At 36.9% G+C, this 22,951-nt stretch overlaps 1 protein-coding gene across 4 annotated transcripts in view; it reads right to left on the bottom strand.

The window, feature by feature from the left end:
- Nucleotides 1–1,026: 1,026 nt before the first annotated feature.
- Nucleotides 1,027–22,951, bottom strand: part of LOC145686061 (putative glutathione-specific gamma-glutamylcyclotransferase 2) — a 39,478-nt gene continuing 17,553 nt past the window's right edge. For 3 of the 4 annotated variants that reach the window (XM_081758964.1, XM_081758965.1, XM_081758962.1), the window contains exons 2-4: nt 12,975–13,162; nt 7,217–7,258; nt 1,027–1,481 (exon numbers count right to left, since the gene is read on the bottom strand). In XM_081758964.1, coding sequence (XP_081615090.1) covers nt 1,116–1,481; nt 7,217–7,258; nt 12,975–13,109 — 543 coding nt within the window. In that variant the 5' untranslated portion in view covers nt 13,110–13,162 and the 3' untranslated portion in view covers nt 1,027–1,115. The remainder of the gene's footprint in view (nt 1,482–7,216; nt 7,259–12,974; nt 13,163–22,951) is intronic. The other variant, XM_081758963.1, reaches the window with a different exon arrangement.

The raw sequence follows: 22,951 nt of genomic DNA on the forward strand, positions 1-22,951 counted from the left end.
GAGCCACGAGCACTGAATGAACGCATGATATATATTTAGCGACAAAAGAATGTTCTACAAATTTCCTGAAGTTTCACATTTACATAAGAACTATGCCGGGTTCTTCACGAACTAAACACTCGATTATAATTAATAGTACATTATTCTGCGAATGAGAATTTGCAAAGAAACAATTTGAACTGTTTTCTCATTGATTACTTTATCATCCAGAAGAGGTATAATTTTTTTCTAGGCATTATATTTGTATTCCGTTTATTACAGTGTACACGAGAATTTACTATTAAGCACGTGTTCTACAATAGCACAACTCATCATAGTAAGAAATACACGTAGTTTTTTTTTTTTTTTTCCTTTCGAGAGTGCATGAAACTTAAGTTAAATAATTAATTTACAATGCAAACGTTTCAACAGACATCTACCTCAGACATAGTAAGCCTATTTGCCGCGAAACCACAACAAACATAAACGTCTTCCCTGAGCACTGATTATAAACACCCTGGCCAGATGACTTGTCTCAGCGTAGGGTGCAATGAACGTGTTCAAGGCAAATCATTCGGCTAGCTGTGTGTGTAGCGAGAGATGGAGATAGTGGTAGCGTGCTGTAACCCCACTCGGTGCATACGCTGTGTGTTGGGTAGAATTGAACCACATTGAGCCGTGGCAGGATGGCATCCCCGAAAGGAATAATGTCAAAAGAAGCCAAATTGTCACTATGAAACAAGTGTCGGAGATATATAGTCGCGAGTTAAACATATGAACGAGAAGTGTGTCAAGACTATATAAAGTCTACATGATGGAGGGAAAACGAAGTGCTTCAACATAATGTGCCCATCGACCCAAAAGTCCCGTGATCGTCATCTAAAGAGACTGGTGAAGGCAAACCACGTAATGTTTGTTCACCAAAGCGTTTTCAAATTAATATAAGTTTACTCACTGGCAAAAAGAATTCTGACTCCCTAGACAGGAGAAAAATTTGAAAAAAAGGGTGCTGAGGGTCCTAGACAGGGGAAAAATGTACTAACCATCATTAACAATGAATGTTTTATTTGATAAAATTAACAGTACGAAAATAAAATTGAATTGATCAAAAAATAAGAACCTAGATCCCATTAATGCTACGTATTATTCTGTACATCCAATTGCCTTACAGCTTTCTCTAACTCATACAGATGGTCGTCGCTAACATTTGGTGCAATAGTTCTCATTGCTTCAGCAAGTTTATATAAATACTCTCTATTAGGTCCACTTGGCCCAACTGCACTGAATATTTGTTGAGCGATACATTCCAATGGTGCTGGTCCTGCATAGAAAGGATTGTTTTCAGTTCCAACATATATTACAAGTTCAAACGGAGAACCTTCCACTGGGTAGAACACAACAGTTTTCTTTTCGTACCCATCTTTCTCTCGGAAGTCTAAATGATTCATCACATCATCTTCCTGCTTCTCAGCAACTTTGTAAGCCACACCCCATACCTGAGACTGAAATAAACAAAAATTAATGTAAGAAAATAAGAATGATAATGATGATAATAAAAAGCTACTTAAACAATTACAGAATGTTGCACGAAGTAATACTATCTTATTTGATTCTAGAATAGGATACATTTTTTGCAAAGGAAGAGAAACTGGCTATATCGTGGTCTTAAATAGTTATTTAACTATGCTCTCTATGCTGAAACGAAGAATACTCTATTGATACAAGCTCACTTAAGTACCTAGACGTCACCTACTGGGAGAACTAGAAGCTAACTGGTATGTTTTTACCTGTACTTGTTTTTATCCTACGTATTTTCCTGAACATACCAGCTAACAAATAACGCTTAAAACACAAAATGTAATAGTGAATACTTCATCTGAATGAACGAATAAAGAACAATCTTTTTTGTTATTTGCTGGATACTAAAAACTATCTATACACAATAATCTGGATATGCATGAAAAATGTTCACCGATATCAAACAGTACAATGGTACTGCAAGATTTCACTGTGCAAACAATAAGTAAAATAATGGAAGAAGTAGGAAATGAAAATAATTCTCACTCTTACTGTAAATACTTATTAGGGATCAAACTTACTGTATTTGGATTAAGGATTTAGATTTCTGGGCTTCCAGCATCTACGGTCATGTTAGCCCATCACGTATGAGGGATAACATCCCTTGACGATTACACTATCTGAGGAAAGGAAGGGAAGAAGGGATTGGGGAAGGAAGAAAGCGGCCTGGGACCTATATATTAGGTAACAACCCGGCATTTGTCTGGTGTAAATGAGGAAATTCTCATTTAGGATGGCTGGCCTGCAAAAGTTTTTACGCTTTTTCGACCGTGTGTCCCCACCAGGAATCGAACCCGGGACCGCTTGCATCTTTTTGTATTTGGAATATAATCAAACCTAGTATCAAACAATTACTTTATACTAACGATATCTTTAATATCTCGGCTTTCTGAATACTCCTAAGCATAAACAAGTCAACATGTATCATAATTTGGTCTACCTCTTTGATTATATCTGCAACGAAGAAATATTTTTCTTTTCTTCTGTAGTGTTTGATTTTTTAAAAAATTTAATCTGTTCTTTTCTTTCAAAGCTTGAAATTAAACACCTTACGGCGCTCCTCAAGCTTAATTATTTCTAAAGATAATTCTCTTATCTCAATCTTTTTCTTACCAACCTTTTGAATGTCTCAATTGTTTGAGCTGTACTTCGTATCTCCTGTGGACAGCTAAAAGAATCCTTAACACTTCTGTATAATATGGCAGAGCAGTGTCAATCCTGTTAATGCATTCGTAACACGAAACAGAAGAGCAAGGTGAATGAATACCTTCTGAATTTATTTACAAGTAACATCTAGTTTCTTCACAGATAACCAGAGGAGGTTGTTGGGCTACTCCATTAAGTTTGGTTGATGGTATTGTCAGTTGTTCATTTATCTATATGTTTTTGTCCTTTGTGTATATTGCTATTTTGGTTTTGAAGATAAATAATTTAATACGAGTTTTGAGAAAACCAATAGTATGTTGATGAGTCTAATGTTAAACATTTTTGGAAATAATATTGGTCTTGATATGCAACTGCCTTACATTTCTTGAAACTCTTAACAGATGTAAGTAGACAATACTTATTTCATGGAATTTGAAATCTGCACGTAGCCACAATAAATATGTTATGTACTAGAACAAAATTAACTAAATCGTTTATTTAAAAATATATATAAATGCTATTTGTTTAAATATATATATACATAAAACTAATAGGATACCAATTCATGCGACACCTTGTATATTCGTATAAAAACTGCATCGTTGGTACCCTTCACCATAAGTGTTTTCTTTTCCTTCATTAAGATTATATGCTGATCTCTACGCTCGGAAAAACAATGAATAATAGCACGAGTCTGCCCTGAAAGTAACCCAGTACTGAGAAAGTACTATCATAGGGCATGATAAATATAGGGAACCCTTTCTTATTTAACCATAATTTTATTTGAACTATGACATCAAAAACATCCTGTTGATTCCTAAGCTGACTACTTGTACCCATTTCAACGGCCCGATCAACCACACACACACACAAGTTTTTTTTTTTTTTTTTTTTTTTCCTGAAAGAAACCGTCCGAGGAATCACCCCTACCCAAACCCGAGAGAAATATGAACTACTAGCACTATTATCGACTGAATAGACTTTCATTCATTGAATGGAGCGCCATCGTGGCAATGTTGTGGTCAATTAGTCATAGTCAAGGGCAAGCATGAAATTAAGCCTTTTTGTCCCTCTATACTTTCGCCCCCACCGGAAAAACCTCTCGCACGCGAGAAAAGAAAATTATGCTCCTTGCTTTCTCTCTAAGTAGGATATAACCTTGGCATCTTACTTCTGTACAGCCAACATGGTTGTGAAAAAACAGGTTTAGAAAACCGGCCCAGTGGGTTTTATTGGACAAAATTCGTTATTATTAAGTTTTGTACGTATATTTAAAGCCCTATTACTATTTAAAATACCACTTAAGCGTTCATGGTCTATTATACACATGAAACTATGGAATTTCCTTATTGGGCAGCAGTGGTTCACCTCTGGCGCGTGTTTCTGGTTTGATACCAGCTCCCGCCACGTGGGCTTTGTGGTGGACAAACACCGTGTGCATTGGTTTTCTTGGTGTTGTCCTGTTTCCTCCTACTTTCGTCATGCTACCATTACCATCCATCTCATTATCGCCGTCTCCCTTAGCCTCGGTGGACAGTCGTGAGACGCGGAATTAAACTTAAAAATAACAAGAAAAATACATATATATATATATATATATCGCATAAGGAATCCTTTAATCCCTTCCACGTTTCAAGGAACACGATTTGCACCACTGATATTCGCTTATATTTCGATTACAAGACGGAAGTAGTCAATTTTGTAGAATAACACAGAGATGGGTAATTCTATATAATATAGAACAGAGATGAAATCACTTCTTACACTTCAGAATTCAAATTCATGAGCCAACTGTCCTGACTGAAGATTCCTTTAGTTTCTCTCGAAACACGCCAAGCAAATATTGGGATAATACTTCTAGTTCAAAAGTCAAAGAGATAAAATAATAATAATAATAATTTGAAGAACTGAAATGTTGGAAATGGATTTTTTAAAAATATTTTCAAGTTGCCAGCTTGCTTTAGGATTTTACGACTAAAGGTCTTTTGCAGCATACGATAATTGTATTATACATCACATACTCCATGAGATACGCAGGAAGAATTTGGGAGTTTAACAATCTGACTGCCGTTAGTGTTGAAAAGATAAAAATATATCTTTAGTGATTTCCTATTTTAAGTGAAACGTTTTCCATTGTAATTAACTGATACATGGAGAAATATATCTTATTATTTGTTTGCACTAATAAACGAGTATGTATTACAAAAACAAAGGGAACGTAGTTTCATTACCTTTTATTCCAGGCTAGCTGAAATGGCCGTTCTTTGCACGAAAAATACAGGTTTATGTTTTTTGAGCCTCCTCTCCCCATTAGGATACGCATATCAATGAAAGTATAAAAATATACACTCCATAAACTTCTAGCATTAATTTTGAACCCACATTTCTCTCAGGATATGCCCTTTAATCAAAGTTATCTGATAAAATCCCAGCTTGAGATAGGTACTAACTATGCTTAAAAAAATCAGTTCAAACTATTTAACAGTTTTCCCTTCCCCGTGACGCTTCCCCATTAAGTTTATTTAAATGTGAAGAAAGAAATTATAGAAAATCCCCTCCTTCTTCCTTAGAACGGGGAGAGACGTGTCTTGTTATTTTTAATAAAGAATTTATATCTCGAATTTCATCTTTCTAATTTGAGGGCTCTTGAGATATTATATTTTTGGCTGAAATTTTGAACCCTTTCCACTTTGATTGCGACGCGCCCTTTATTCAAAGTAACATGAAAAAAGAAGTTCGAGGTAGGTACCAAAATGTTCCAAAATTCATTTCCAACTGTTGAACCATTTTCCCGTGATGAGATCACAAACAACAGGGAACATAGCTTTCAATGTAAAAAAAGAAATTATATATACATGAAAAAAAATTCCCATCCCCTTAAAACGGAAATTATCAAAAACGGGGAAAGACATATCTCTTTATTTTAAATAAGGATTTTATATACCAAGTTTCATCTTCCTAACTTAGCGAACTCGTGAGATACTGTACTTTTTCATAAATTTTGAACTTCTTCTACCGCCACCCTAGGATGCGCCCTTGAATCAAAATGATGTGATATAAATGTTCAAAAATTTATTTCAAACTATTCAACCGTGTCCCTGTGATGCGATCACAAACGACAATATAATACTGCTTTCAATGTGAAGAAAGAAATTATGGGCAATGTCCCCTTCACTCCTTAAAACAGCTATTCTCAAACATGCTGGGACATGGGTCCACTTATTTTTAATGTGGAATTTATATACCGGGTTTCATATTCACAACCTGACAGGATCGTAAGATACTAAACTTATCGCATACGTAGATTTTGACTCTCCGCTCCCCCTTCCCACTTTAGAATACGAATTGTAATCAAAGTAACAAGATAAGAACCCAGTTCGTGATACGGCATAACTGCATCCAAAAATTCAATTAGAGCTCCTTCGTGGCTAAGGGGTTAGCATACGCGTCTTTGGCGTGGGAGACCCGGGTTCGATTCTCGGTGGGAGCTCATGTGGTTCGAATTTCACGTTAATCAATAGGTCCCGTCTCATATAGCCTCGCTGCTGAAAGGGACATTAAACTCAAAATCAAATCAACTCAATCAAAAATTCATTTAAAACAGTTAGTCGCTTCCCCGTGATGCGTTCACAAACAAGATCATTTTCATTTTTATATAGCAGATTATAGTTGAACAATGTTATCGTGAATACGATTGATCGCATACAAAATGCGTTATACATAATTCTCAAACATTTTCTTTCAATTGTATTCTGTTCTGGTGATGATCTGTTGATAAATACATATTTTTAGCCGATTTTGAAATTAGGCGTATACTACGAAACACAATTGAAGAAAATAATTATAAACATATTAATATTATTTTAATCCAAGTTTTGAAGTATATTTTTGGTTGTGTCATTTTTTGTGTATTTGAATGTGAGTTTTGCCAAAAAAGCAGTGGGGATTTTTGGGCTGCGTAAAATTCCAACAACCCTGATAACCAATGACACCAAATATAGATTCGTTTCACTGTACTTCCCAATTTAAGTTCTTGCTGGAAAAAGTGAACTCAAAAATACCAATGATGCTACCATTTAGAAATACTTCCAAATCACATTGGAGTTATATATATTTTGTGGTTTGCAAATTGTTTATAGCCCAAAATTCTAATAATAATCCTGAGATCGTCAACTTCTGTGCATTCAGCGAGGATTGTCGTATATTTAAAAGGGTGTTATAAGTTCTTTCTGAAAACAACAGGAGTCAAAATCGACAACACATGATAATCAGGACATCCTAGAAAACAAACATAATATCAACTTTCAACTAACGTTAATAAATATTTCCTAAATGTTGTTCTTAATTGTATTTTGTTGCTATATACCCTCCGAACTTAATTCTCAACAAGCAGTATATTACTGGATCGTATTCTTACGACTGTATTTTAAGTAACTCCACTTCAGGGAAAAAAATCTGTTAGTATTTAGCAAATAAATAACCCAACCATATTTAATAGCGCCACGCAACGCACCTCAAGATCAGAGGATGGAACCAGTGTTACTACACGCCCAGGCTAGAAATAGAAAAATAAAGAATAATTAATATATAACTTTTTACGAATTCTAATTTACTAGTTCTATGCAAGTAATATTTACACATTTAATACAGTCCGTAGGGCGTAATGTTTTCTCTCTTGCCGCCAAAACTGTAAGCAGAAATAAGTGCTTCTCTGGACAATCACCTAAAAGCGCAACTGCCAAGATATTTATCACAAGAGCTTCCTTAAATTTCGGTATGCTGAATTGTAATGTGCTGCAATTTCTATTTTGATTTTTGGTAACAATGTATTTCAGTCACATGAATGTTGGCGTCATGAGAAAACCTTAAACCTTACAGAATATACAATGAACAATAGGCAAGTGACTTATCGTACTACTATATAGACATGTATACAATAAGTGACACACAAAGATGGGTCGTACAGGACCATCGCCTCTCGTCGTGGAATCAGGAACGTACATAGGGGAAGTGTCCTGAGTGTCCACACCGCTATTCAAATTCTGACTCTTCTGTAAATTCAGACTAATTATAAGGTGTTTTTCCAAAGTTTAATGTAAGTTACCTTCTTATTGAACTTAAACTCCCCCCCTCCACATAAAGCTTTAGACCCATACCGAAATAAATTTCTGTGTACGTGCCTGCAGTCATTACTAACTCAGTACTCTGTGACGTTATCAGTTAACCAGACGACAGATACAAGAACAGACGAGAAACCTGGCATTCGTAAAACCAGTGGCGACAATCAAACAAAAAGATCGACAGCAAAGACGATGGTTTGACAAGTGCACTCCTCGTGGATCATGATTACTGTTACACTGTCACCAAGTGGGTTATCCAAAACCCTTCTTAATTTTCCATATTCTTTCCTTCTGCACTTCAATTTTTTATATGTATTCCTTACCTCCCTTTCTGACTTCTGAATCTCTTCTAGCTCTTCCAAAACTTGTTCTTGACCTTGCAAGTTCTTGTATGAGTTTTTTCTAGCTGCATATTGACGAGAGGACAGGACAGACAAGCCGAATCAGGACAGGATCCGGAAAGAGAGCTCTGGGTGCACTGATTATGAGTCTCAACCACAACGCGTTGGAGAGGCCATTGACTATCACGTGAATGGGTGGGTATGAGGTATGAATGGGTGGCTTTGTTCCAATGTTAACAATTTCGTACCTTACTGCGCTTCGACTTGGCTGTCCTGTCCTCTGCTCAATACCTTTCTACTTCGTTCTTGCGCCTCGCAGTCTCTCCTCCTTTTGCCCCTTTGTTTTATTCTTTGACCTGTTTAGAGCATAAAAGCGTCTCCTATATCATATGTTGCCCAGTTAGAGGATTACCCTTATATATAAAGGTAACCAAGAAAGTTCTGTCGCTTTTTCACCCCACTTTCGAACACCGATATGTCACCTAAGACGTACCTGGAAGGCCACGGATTCCATCGCGGTAAAAATGGGTGGGCCGTGAAGCGAAGAAGATACCAAGTACATTTTGAACCTCTACTAGGGATTTGAACTGGCGTCCTCTAAGGTGACTGTCCAGGGAATGGAACAGGTGACAATTGGACGGTGCAATGTCTGGGGAGTATGGCGGATGCAATAGTTTTCCATCCAATGGTGTCGGGTCATTCTAGCCACGTGGGACTTAGCGTTGTCCTGTAACAGGAGGACTCCTTTGCGATTCAGATGTGCTGCCTCCAGAGTTTTGAGTCTTTCTTGAACACGGCTCAACAGCTGGCAGCATACAGTTGTATTGATGCTCTGACCAGATGGTAGCAGTTCCCGATGCACGATGCCGCGAGCAGTCCACCAAACACACAGCAGGACCTTCTTCTGATGCAATACTAGGTTCGGCTGTTTTGGAATCGTTTCATGGGATGCTAACCAATGATGATGGCGCCGTGGAGCTTCGTACAGGATCCACTTCTCATCACAGGTTATTCCTGTCCAGAAATGGCTCCTTCCTCAGACTAGACAGCAAAGAAACGTAAGTGCCTGTTCGCGTTGTCTTACGGCCCGGAGTCAAATAATGTGAGAGCCATCGATCCAACTTGTAGTGCTTTCCAAGTTGATGCAGGTGCTGCCGATGCTGACTGCAGATCGTCATTTTGTACATGTGTTGGTCTTCCGGCACGTGGTGCGTCTTCGAATGTTTCGTCACCCTCCTTAATCGTGTTAAACCACCGCTGTACTGTCCGCATAGTCACGACACCCTCACCAAAGGGCTGGCATATCTTCCGCCCCGTTGCAGCGGCGTTTGACCCCAGTTTGAACTCATTCAGCATACACGCTCTTATGGCGTTCTGTGGAGGCCCCATATTCACTCTGTCCTTATGCAAGTTCATGGTGTAACTGAACTGCCACAACCAGGTAGTATGTTGGATATACCCACACCAACTGACCTTCGCCTTATCTCCATTCGCATTCAACTCACGGCGTGAGGGCCAACTAAGTACAGACCTCCACAAAAAGCGATAGAACTTTCTTGATTACCTTTATAGTTTGTATGTTATATAGCTACATTTAACATAAAACTGAAACATTCTTACTAATAATAAGTACTGAATCATACTATTATTATTCTCGTCAATTCTTTTCTTTTTAAAATTTATTTTCGTATTCATGATATCGAATACAATAAATAGGAAGCATGATAAAGGTTTTTCTAGTAAATATTAGTGTTAAGGAAAACTCTCCTTACGTATAGGCAATAAAATACCTTATACACGTATAGTAAAGACGAACAGAGGTAATGAGAAGTTCACGAAATTGCTGAAGCACACAATTGGAAAAAGACAAATATATCACATGCCATTATACTGCGAGTCATCCGAAATACTTCTTAATTTTCCATATTCTTTCCTTGTGCACTTCAACTTTTTATATTTATTTCTCACCGCCCCTTTTGACTTCTGAATTTCTCTTTACTCTTCTAACATTTTTTTTTTCACCTTGCAAGTTCTTACATGATTTTTTTTTACATTGATTTGCATAAAGTAAATTATTGATTTGAATACCGTATAGGAATTCAAGTAATAATTAGAGGATCAAGTAATAATTAGAAAAAATAATAACATAGTGTTTAAAAGTTATTTGTAATTTTTAAGAACATTTAATCTTACAAGTTGTAAGTAGTTCAGTGAATAATTATATTTTTACGCTCACAAACACACACAATTGACGTCTGTGAAAACTGCCACTCCAAGAAGAAAGAAATGTGTCTAAATTCAGAATTTGAAGGTATTGTATGACGTATGGATGATTACAATTTCAGCAGGATCTAGCAGCGTCTTCGATTCAGTACTTGAAATAGTATTCGGAGAGGACAGTTTACGCAGCACTCAGGTAGTGAATCGTGGACAAGGAGCATGACACACATGTCCAAGCGTTAGTATGCTTCGTTGACGTCAGAAGGCCAACAGAAATAGAAGGCTGCGTTTTTTCGTGACTGAACGCATAGTCAGCCTACGAAGAGGCGGCTTCTTGTACCACGATATTGGTGCGCTACAGAGAACGCTGCCACAACGATCTGGCAATGAACTGCACAATGTGACCACAAGACATATGACAGACATGTCATGATGAACTGTCCAGTAACATCTACAGTATTAGATCAACGCTGGAGGAAGGTAATAGGTGTGGACTTCTGTGCGTCGACGATTCGACGGCATCTGTTGACAACACTGGACTGGTGATACGCATGCCTTTGCATCAGTTTCCATTCATCCAGAACTACAAACGTGTGAGGCTGCAATGAGCGCGTGGACACCGTCGGTAGCATGATGAGTGGTAGACTTTTTTTTTTTTTTTTTTGACAAGTCCGCTTCAATATATCCTTCTGTGATGATCGTGTACGGGTCAGATTGTGTCGTGGTAAGCGCAATCTCCCAGAGTGCATTGTCGACCGCCACAATGGTCAAATGGCAGGTGTGATGATATGGGGCGCCACGGATTAGAACGCTAGTTCTCGGCAGCTAAGCATTATTACAATTTCATGCCCTTTCTTTAGACAACTCCGGACGCCATATCTAAAAGGACAATGCCTAGCCACATGTATCCCGGAATGTATAAGCCTTCTCAAGGAACGACGGGTAACGGTACTTTCCTGGTCTACACGATCATCTGACATATCTGTGGGATTTGGTTAGTCGCACAATGTTCGTCAGGTCCTCCACAGACAGTGTTTTATCACAAACAGCGTGGCAGTGACTCCTAAGGAACCCATCAAACACCTAATATATTCGATGACACTACATAGGCTCTGATTTCAACATACGAAGATCTCATGCTATACATACTTATCAAGTTTACATGTGTTGTTAGCTCTGAAAATGTAATCCTTTCTGTAAAGTTATGTAACGATTATCTGGCATTAATTTTACCTCTTTATGCGAGGAAGGATTAGAAACTAAGGTTACAAGGCCGACATTTCTGGAACTTCGTACGTTATAGAGGAATAAGGAGTGTGCGATAATTGTAATACATGGAGTAGGCAACACTGCAGTTTCAGCCACTCGCCACCTACGGCGCTAGTTGTAGGTAAACACAAAAGGCGACTCGTTTGGAAAATTGGTCTTGCGAAGAAATTCGCTCAGTTATTCGATTTCTGTGGGCGAATTATGTAACAGCGGCTGAAATTCATCGGTAGCTAGTAGAAGTTTACGGAGAGACTATAATGGTCTCGTTATCATATCGCAGAAGGGTGTCGAAAATTTTCGATTGATAGAAAAGCTCACCGACTAGGAGCGCAGTGGCCGACCCAGCACGGCATCAACAGATCTGAACTCAGCGTGGAGATGATGATTCAGGAGAATAGGAGGATCATGTTACGGCATCTGATGGGAGAACTAGGAATGTCGAATTCTTGAAGGAGCACCTAGGAGGCCGTCGCTTCGCTTCAGACGAGGAGGTAAAACACTTCGTGACAACGTGGCTAAACACGCAAGACAGGGTTTTTACCAGGAGGGAATCTTGAAACTCATTCCACGATGCAACATGTGCCTCAACCGATATGGAGGCACGATGTCGTAAAATAACCTAATGGAGACCACGGACTACAATACATACAGACGAGCAACTTCCTATATGCACTATTGAAATCAGTTTGTATCGTCTGCACAACGAAAGAACCAATCAACGCTCTCGGTGGGCCGGATCAGTGTCGTCGTCTGTGGATGGCGCTGCCATCGGTCTTCGAACGTGACATCATGGGTTGTCATAGTAACTGGCGGATTGTTTTCGCTTGCTTCGCATCTCAGTGTTAGACGTAGTGCAGAAAGATCAGATAAGCTAATGGTCACTTTTTCTTGTACCGCCTCTGGACTGGACGTTCCTTTACAGCTTTATATATATCGTCAAGAGAAAAAGCTGTTTCCCAAATGCAACTAAAGGAGCGAAAGAGTAATAGTTACCTTCGAAATTTCCACGTAGGTGACGTCAGATCGACTGGTTAGTTCCGTCGTCACGTGTTACAGGCGCTACTGTCGCCAAGTTTTCAGTTTTTCGCTGAGTTTGCGGTCTGTATATTGTAGTCTGTGATGGAGACTATATCGGAAAATAATCTAATGTATATACTATCTCTTGGCTGTATTGGTTGTATGAAATAATACCCACTCCAGGCTTTGTAACCTTACTTTCTGATCACTCCTCATACGTCTTTCTTTTACGCTTTTTACAAACAACAATATCTACATGTCTTACATTTGTGTATACATAATTTACGAATTTTCACTCCTCTACCTTATCTGGTACTCCTCTGTGATCTACACTGCTCTGCCAAAATCGACGTAAATATCCTTTAATATATCCCACTTTTTTGCTTTGGTAAGGAAAATCAACTTTCCACACTAAGGATCCATAACCAAATATCCACATTTTCAGGAGCGTAATAGATCTTTCATAACAGTCATATAACGTAGCGGCGTAACCTGGAAAGGATAAAAATAGGATTGACAGTAAGGTTACGTCTTCTGGAATATGTTATTATCTCTTTAACATGTGCTTTCGTGATACTCTATTGTGTCAGAATTAGACCTCGTTTACCTACAGAAAAAACATGTTATGACAATTAAAAGTACAATTTTAGACTATTTTAAATTGAGAGATCGGAGTACTAAAAACAAAGATTTAAAATGATAAAGTTTGGATTTCCCGTAAGGTTTTGAAGGAAACGGTTTGCACTCAAACATCTCATTTCTTTACCTATAACAATGTCTCCAATAATCGTATTACTACTTTTATGTATAGCATCAGGATATCCTTACATTTGTAATAAATGAACTGGCCGTATCATTAGTAACACAATAACTAACCTCTAATATTGAATAAGGAGAGCTCATTTCAAGACCCCCTCCAGCTCATTTGTTTAGTAACTAATGAAAACAGAATACAGATGTCGAAGAACTCACATTCTCAGATATCTGCAGACCTGCCTTTGTACTAGAGATGCAAAAAAGCCGGCTTTTTTGAATCGATGGTTTTTTGCACATAAAAAGCAGGCTTTTTTTGGGAAAAAAACGAGAATTTTGGAAATTTTGCTTTTTTCATTTTAATGATTTTTCTACTTAAATAGCTTTCATATAGTATACTCTAAAGTTAAATAAGATTCCATGACCTAAATGCCATATTTCGCTCTGGAATTCACCATCATGATGGATGGAGCACATGGTTTATGAATTAAAGTAAATATAAAGTACGTAGTATTTGAGGGAAATTTTATAAGCTATTTAACTTTATTTTAACTTCTGAATTATCGACATTTTTTTCTTCTCTAGATCATTTCTTTTTAGTCATCCGTGTTCCACTTCTTAGACCTTAGTACTCTAGCTTCTAGCACATAATTAAACTTACGTTTTTCAATATATCCATCAGAGCGTACGTTTTTCAATATACCTGTCAGAGCGTACTTCCACCTTTCCGTTATATTGTAGCTGTGCAATGATTTAACAATAATCTTTCGGACACAACCTTGAATACCATTTGATAGAGATAACCAGTATCGAATTTAGAAAAATATTTGGGAGGGTTTTTTCTGAATAATGTTTTTTTTTTCTAAAAATTCCTAACTTTTATTTAAGAGCAGCTTAAGTTTATGAGTACAGGCATAACAAATATTTCGTTTCATTTGTATATTCAGCTATAATCTTCCAGATACAACCTTGAATACCATTTTATACTGATAATCAGTGGCGGATTTAGAAAAGTATTTTGGGAGGGGCTTTTCTTATTAATGCTTAGTTTTTCTAAAAAATCCTAATTTTTTTATTTGAGGACAGCTTGAAGTTTATGAGTAAAGGCAAAACTAATATTTAGTTTGTTTTAGAAATTCCGTAATTTCGGGGTAGAGGCTTCATATTCATATTCATATTCATATTCATTCATATTCATATTTATTTGCCTGTTCATAGCTTACAAATGAGGACAATCCTCAATTAAGCATTACAGTTGTCAGATATGATTTACATTCTCTATATATTATCAGTAAGGTAAGTTTCCACAGAGTAATAGCTTTTTTCTAACAATAATTCTAACAGAGTATTTCTAAATATCCGTTTTTCGTTAATGTCCTTATACTTTGTTGGTAATTTGTTATATAATTTTATACAATTCATATACACAGTTTTGCTAAAATTTGCATAATTCTGTTGGATAATATACATATTACATTTCTGCCTAGTATTGTATGAATGAATCGTATTAGCTAAAGTAAATAAATCCTTGTGCTCGATTACATACATAATTGTGCGATATATATATAAACTAGGTAATGTCAATAATTTATATTTTTTAAAAATATTTTTACATGAGGATCGTTCAGGCATGCTAAACATTATTCTAATAATTTTTTTCTGTATTCGGAATGTACTAGCACTTATTCTCGAATTCCCCCAAAATATAACACCATAGTTTATTATTGAAAAAACTTTGCTATAGTATAAGGACATGACAGCTTCCTTGCACAAACTATCTTGCAACCTACGGAATGCAAAGCAGAGTGAACTGAGTTTAGTATTAATGTATTCAACATGAGTATTCCATGTTAAATCTTCATTAACATATACTCCTAGAAATTTAATAGATGGTGTTTGACATAATTCTACAGTGTCTACAGTTATTGGTACAAGTTCATTTCTTTGGCCCGGGAATCGAAATTTGACAATGTTAGTTTTTCCTAAATTCATAGTTAATTTATTTATGTTTAACCAACTAATAATTTTTGTTAGCGTCTTTGTAGTGAGCCTTTCTGCTTCATTTACTGAGTCTCCACTGACAAGAACATTTATGTCATCAGCATACAATGTTGACTTCACACAGCCTAGACTGTTAACCAAATCATTAATATATACAACAAACAAAAGAGGTCCCAATATTGATCCTTGTGGTACTCCTTTTGTTACTTTCATTAAAGATGATTTAAACATTTTTCTTCTGCCATTTACCTCTTTACAGATGCCAACAGTTTGACTACGTTCAGATAAATACGACTTTATCCAATTGTTTGCCACACCTCTGATGCCATAAGAATACAATTTTTCTAGCAAAATACCATGGTCTATAGAATCGAACGCCTTAGATAAATCAACAAAAATACCAATTACATACTTTCCTTTATTTATATCCATTGCTACATCAGAGATGAAATTAAAGATTGCAGTGTTGGTTGACTTCTGGCTTTGAAACCCGTGTTGACTTGTGGATATTATATTATTTAAAAGGAAAAAGGTTTTTAGTCGCGCTTTCATTGCTAACTCAAATATTTTAGAAAAGCACGACAAAACTGAAATAGGACGATAATTATTTAACTCCAATTTACTTCCCTTTTTATACACAGGTGTAACTCTAGCTAACTTAAGCCGCGTAGGAAAAATTCCTGTCAAAAATGAATGATTTATTATATGACAGAGTTGATGTGCAATAAGAAGAGAACTTTCCTTTACAATCATGGTTGGCACTTCATCCCAACCTGGAGCTTTTTAAGCTTTTTATTATTTGTAAGATTTCTTTTGGTGTAGCTGGTTTCAGGAAAAGCGACTTAGTTATTCCGCTCTGTAGCTTAGAGTTATTTTCTTGATGAGCTATTTTGATTGGGTTAAATGTTTCTAAAGTTAAGAAATATTTATTAAAATGATTTGCAATCTTATCTGGGTTACATACTACTTGAGAGTTTATTTTTATTGCATCAATTCCTGTTGTTTTTACCTTATTCATCTTACCATTAATTAACTTCCACATAGCTTTACTTTTGTTTCTCGCTGCTAAGATGTAATTTGTACTGTGTAAAAGTTTTGCTGTTCGTATGACTCTTTTGTATGTCTTTCTATAGTATTTTACATATTCAATAAATTGAGGTGTTACATCTTTACACGTTTTTAGTTTTTTTGATAACTCAAGTAGTTTGAGTTTAGAAGTCCTAATTCCTATAGTGACCCATGGTTTCCCCAACCTAACCTTACTGTAGTTCTTTCTGGGAAACGCAATATTGAAGTGAAAGAGAAATGTATCTAGAAAAAAGTTAAATTTACCATCCGTATCACCAATTTCATATATTTTGTGCCAGGTTTCTTGTGCTAGCAAGCGTAGAAAGTAATTAATATTAGTTTTTGAGAAACATCTTTTTGTTATAACTTCTGATTGAGTAGGTACGAATATTTGAGATGTGTGTATTTGCCCTATTATTGCATCATGGTCAGAAAGGCCTGGCTTAAAGATATTCAAAGAGGTAACTGACTCTGTGTATTGTTTACTTATTATTATTTGATCTAACGCAGTTTTCCCTCTAGTTGGTTCTCTGATAAGAGGCTGCAACCCAAACATATCCAATATATTTTGACATTTTGTTTTTTCTCTTGATTGAACCAGCCAGTCAATGTTAGTATCACCACAAATTATTACCGTACTATATTTCTTACACAGAGACTCAAGAGCAGTTTCAAGATTCCTAAAGAATACATTAATATTTCCTGCTGATGACCTATAGAAGCAAATTATACACATGTTTTCAATTGAAATAGCAACTATTTCAAAATGCAATTAAACAACGAATTGACTTACATTTATTTCCTTAAAACGTAAATGGTCACCTACAAATATACATACCCCACCATGTTGCCTACTAGCGCGTGAATAGTTTGTAGCTAACTGATAGTTATTTAAGTGTACCATATTCATCTGATTAGCAGATAACCAATGTTCACTAAAGGAAATGACATGCATACATTTAAGATCCTCTTCAACTAATACATAAAAAAAAAATCAAGTTTACTAGCTAAACCTTGCACGTTCTGGTAATATACATTTATTACATTGTAGTCACTGTTACCTCTATTGGCTAAGTGCTTGGAATTTTTATTGGAACTTGCATTAAAAAACTATTATCATCATACCTTGTAGGAACCTTTCTTATTCTATTTGATTTTCGCTGAGTTGTACTAGATGGATCGTTTTGTTCTATACCATTTGTGGATACTTGCTGCGATCTGTTAATATCAAGTCCAGGTTCTTTCGTACCGTGATTTGTATTATGTGGACCTTGTATTAACGATATTCGATCAATTTCTTCACTTTCATTAGCCAAAAGTACTCCTGGCTCCTTATCATGGCTTACGTGTGAGTTTCCTGTCAATTTTAACACTTCACCCTCATCCCGATTCGCTCCGTTGTAAGTCGAACTGTGTCTCCTTTGTTCAGACGAAATTTGATCACCTTCACAATCGTTTCCATTTCCGTCTATCACCAGTGCTGATGTACTCCCACAATTGATAGGTATTAACGTACTATAAGCTGTGCACTGTGCTTTAAACTTATTTGACATAATGATATTATACAGTGCGTTACGTAAAAACAATTTCCCTAGACGATTTAAATGGAGGCCGTGATTAGTATGATAGTTTCGGGGCACACAACTTACATCAAGAAGTTTAACATTTTTGAAACTTTTACACAACACGTCAATTTTTTTATTTGTTTCTTTTATTTCATTGTTTACACACGATGAGTCATTTAAATCATGGCGATACGGCAAGTTTACTACCCCTACATTTGTGCCTGAAAGTTTCTGTAGAGCCAATTCTAGTATGTTTAGTGCATTTTCAGCTTCATTACAAGCAACGTCATTTGCACCGCCTATTATTACAACTGTGTCATGTTCATTATAATTTTGATTGTGGATGTAAGGAAACACAACGTCTTTTATCTTAGCACCTCGTTTTACCGACCCAGAAACATCCATGTCACTTATTTTATAGTTTAGCCCAGTGGCAATATCGCGACCATGGCTGTCACTAATAATAATAATTTTCCCTTGTACTTCTTGTTTTTTAGCGTTTGTATTATTCGTGCGGACTTCATTCACAATTTGACATTGTACCGGTAAATTAATATTTTCCCGAGGATTCGTCCTTCTAGGTCTTAAACCAGTAGGGCTAATGCATGAATTTACCCTTGCACTGCTTTTTACGTTGGTCGAAGAACGATTTGATTTGATGCTACCCACTTGAAAAGCACTCCGAGATGGTGTGATTACATAACTACTTCCTTCTGGTTCGTCTTCTAGAACTGCGAATCTATTTTGCGTTGGTATTTCTCGCACAACACTATGTAGTCTGGATTTATTCATGCATTTGTTGTGACAGTTAATATCCTTGTGTATAAGCGGGGGGACATTCTCTGATTCTTCTTGGTGCTTCATATATGTTTGTTGTTTGCTGTCACTTGTTTTGTCTTTGCCGGGTACTTGCACTTTTAACTGACGCGCATTTGTAGATTGCTGGACATTTGTTTTGTAACTACTTTGCTTTCTTGAGTCTGCTACCACCTCACTCCATAGCGGACTGCACTCCCTTGTACTCCTGAAGACATCTCCACATTTTTCTCGATAATATTGCTTCGATACACATTCACATTTTTCGTTTGCTAGTAATGATATAATTTTACGTAGAGAATGTATTTCTTCAATTAGCTCACTTATTAGTTTATTTTCAGATGACTCACCCGAACACGGTTGATTGTCATTTGTTTTCCGGTTACAAATTGCTTCTATACAGTACCTACATTTTGTCTGTTGAATATCGTTATCTTTGTTGCTAATATCAGACAGTTTCATATGTCTATCTAAAGCACTGCACTTCAACTCACAATCAGGTAAATTACTATTACTAAGTTTACCGACTTCAGCCAAACTTTTACAGTTTTGAGGACGTCCTCTTGCTCCAGCTACAACAGCCGCCGCCATTTGCATCAAACCATTTGCCATCAATCCGAAAGACATTCCCACCCTAACCCTCTTCGCAATCCATCACTGCTGGCAATTAGCAATAACAAAGATTTAAAAACGATTAGGAAGGAAGTCGGCCAGGACTCACAGTACACGCACTATCTCTACATTCACAGATGGAATTAAGAAAAACTTTTGTCAAAATGGTTGAATACGGGGTTGAATCCCGGACTTCACGATAGAAGCGCGAAAGCTAACCACTCACTCATGTTTGTTGTGCAGTTGTGCTTAACTTTAATGTATTCTCTCTCTCTCTTTCTCTATGGCCACAAAAGCTCACCACTGACTTCTGTCCTTATCCAATTCAATCCAGTTTCGACTCTATATTCCTATTTCTGCTAGATCCATCTTAATATTGTCCTCCCATCTGGGCCTAGGTTTGAAAACTTTGAAAGCGTTCCTACTTTCTTCCATTCTGGCTACATGACCTGCCCACCTGAGCCTCCTAGACTTGACTCTAACGATGTTTGGAAAACCGTATAAATTATATAGTTCCTCCGTATGAAGTTTCCGCCATTCCCCATTCCCGTTCCTCTTGGGTCCAAATATTCGTCTCACAATTTTATTTTCAAATAATTTCAGTCTGCGTTCTTCCCACAGCGTAAGCGACCATATTTCACAACCATAAAGCATAACAGGCATGATTATCATTTTATATATTTTAAGCTTTAAATTCCTTGACAGAATTCGCGACGATAAAATATTTTGAACTGAATGATAAGAATTTCCTGGTTTCAGTCGACATTTAATTTCTTTGTGGGTTTGATTTTGGTCTGGTAATACTGATCCAAGATATTTGAAAGTATCCACTGTGTCGAAAGTATTAATTGATATTTTAACGCATTCATAATTTGTCGCATTACGATCCTTGTGAACTTCCTTGTATTTAGATTTCTCTGCATTTACTCATGTCCCTGCAAGCGTTTAATAAGGCCTCTGCATTTCTTTCGATTGTTCTCCTATCAGATTTACATCATCAGCATACACCATAACCTGGTGAATACCATTCAACTCTAGGTCCTGGTTCCTATCTTTGATTTTTCTTATAGCGTACTCCGGAACAAAACTAAATAATAATGGCGATAACGCATATCCTTGCTTTAGGTCAATCTCGACGTGGAAGCTCGCATTTTTCTACTCGGACTTTACTCTGGGATTCTTTTAAACACTCAATAAATCTAGTTTTTTCGGTATTCCAAATTCTGTAAGAATGTTGTACAATGTTTCCCTCCTAACCGAGTTGTAAGCCTTTCTAAAATCAATAAACAGTTGATATACTGGGTAATATATTCCAATTTCTTTTCGAGTATTTGTCGAATGGTAAAGATCTGGTCGATGTCGACTAAATGAAATGAAATCTTTAAGTTTTACGTCCCACGGTTATGCCGGTTAGGCTAAAGGAGACGGTGATGATGAGTAATGAATGAAATGGTGGTATGAAGAAAGTGGGAGGAAACGGAGGATCCCCGAGGAAACACGCACACGGTGTTTGTGCACCACAAAGTTTACTTGGCGGGAGCTGGGATCGAACCCGGGACCCCAAACACCAGAGGGGGACATTCTACCACTGAGCCACCGCGGCCCCGATTTCGACTAAATCCACACTGATAATCTCCAATAATTTTTTCTGCGTATGGATCGATCTTATCAATAGAATGATAAGAGAAATGCCTCGATAATTATTACAATCAATTTTGTCGTCTTTCTTGTGAATTAGAAGTGATTGATTCTTCCACTCTTTTTAAATATATTTCATAGTTTTTCTTTTTTGTAAAAAAAAAAAAAAAAAAAAAGTTTCGTAACAATATGTTGAATTTTCTTGTTAAAAATTTAGAAACCTTTAGGACTAGGTAAACCGTGATGGTGGTTATATATTCTACAGCCTAGGAAACCATACGCTCAAATGAACCGTCACTATTTTATAAGTGTAGAACTTTGAATACTACACCCTGCTTCAAAAAGAATATACGTATTACGAAGAATTATTTTGTCCAAACTATCGATGGCTGCGCCTCGGCTCGGCTATTGGAGAAACGAATATATAGTCTAGTTTATATTAATAGCCGCTAGATGTCAATTGTCTTCTGTTTTGCTTGGTAACCGTCATATGTTTAAAATGGTTACTCCGCAGCAGAAATCATTTTGTGTTCTCGAGTTTGCGAAGTGCAATTCCGTTATTACAGTGCAAAGACGTTTCAGGTTGAGGTACCAAATTGATCCTCCGAATGGGTGGAAGATTCAAAGATGGTATCGACAGTTTGTAGATACAGGATGTGTGTGTAAAGGAGAGTCCTGGCCGCCCTCTTGTTCCTGAAGAAAATGTTGCACGAATTCAAACTGCTTTCCAACGTAGTCCTTCAAAATCAACTCGTCGTGCCAGTCAGGAGTTACAAGTGCCGACAACAACAATTTGGCGTGTGTTTTGAGACGTTGGTCGGCTATGAAGCTGTACAAGTTACAGCTGTTACAAGCTCTGCGTCCTGACGACAAACGCAAACGTATGGCATTTTGTAACGAGATTCTGGATGCTATTGACAATTATAACACTTTTGCACAACGCATCGTGTTCAGTGATGAAGCGACTTTCCGTGGTAGTGGTCAGGTAAACAAACAAAATGTTCAAATTTGGGGCCTACAGAACCCACATGCAGTCATTGAACATGTACGAGATTCGCTTAAAGTCAACGTGTTTTGTGCGATATCCCGATCATCTGTTTACGGCCCATTCTTCTTTAATAGTAACACGGTTACCAGTCAGTAGTATCTCGCTACGTACAAAACTGGTTGTTTCCGAGTGTAACAGACCGACCATCGGCTGTTTACATTGGGTCCGTATTGTTATGTGTACCGGTTGAAGTTGAAGTTGGTTCCCGCATAGTATTACTGTGCCCAGTTTTGTTACGTGTAAGTCTACACTAATTTAATGTTAATTCGTTTTATATTGTTAGTACAAGGAATGGCACAAAAGAATACATGCACTCAATTTTGATATGAGATACGCACGTAAACACATCCGGAAATCTTTTTAAATCTAGTCCTTACTGATTCACTTCAAACTGTAACCGTTTCTTTAACGTCCATATCGTATTCTTAGCTCACACATACGAACAATTAATATAAGTAAAATTAAATATTATTGAAAATTCTACCTTAAAAATTTACCGAATACGATGTAGTTATATTTCATTCATTTGTTACTTACTTTGGCTTTCATTTGTTATATTACATTACTGCTGATATGGCGATCATTCTGGTTATTCCCACAAGAGGGCATTTGAGTCGCTATCGAGCAATCGCTGTTAATAAAGATGGCGACCATATGCAGTTGGCAAGTAGCGGTCGCCTTGACAACCGAGTAAATAAGACCGGGCAGATATAGGTGAGTTAAAATTTTTATCATATTTAAAAGCTATAGAATCCGGATATTAAATACCATGCATAAATT

The sequence above is a fragment of the Thermobia domestica genome, chromosome 5, assembly GCF_964235325.1.
Source record: "Thermobia domestica chromosome 5, izTheDome1.hap1.1, whole genome shotgun sequence".
Lineage (NCBI taxonomy): Eukaryota > Metazoa > Arthropoda > Insecta > Zygentoma > Lepismatidae > Thermobia > Thermobia domestica.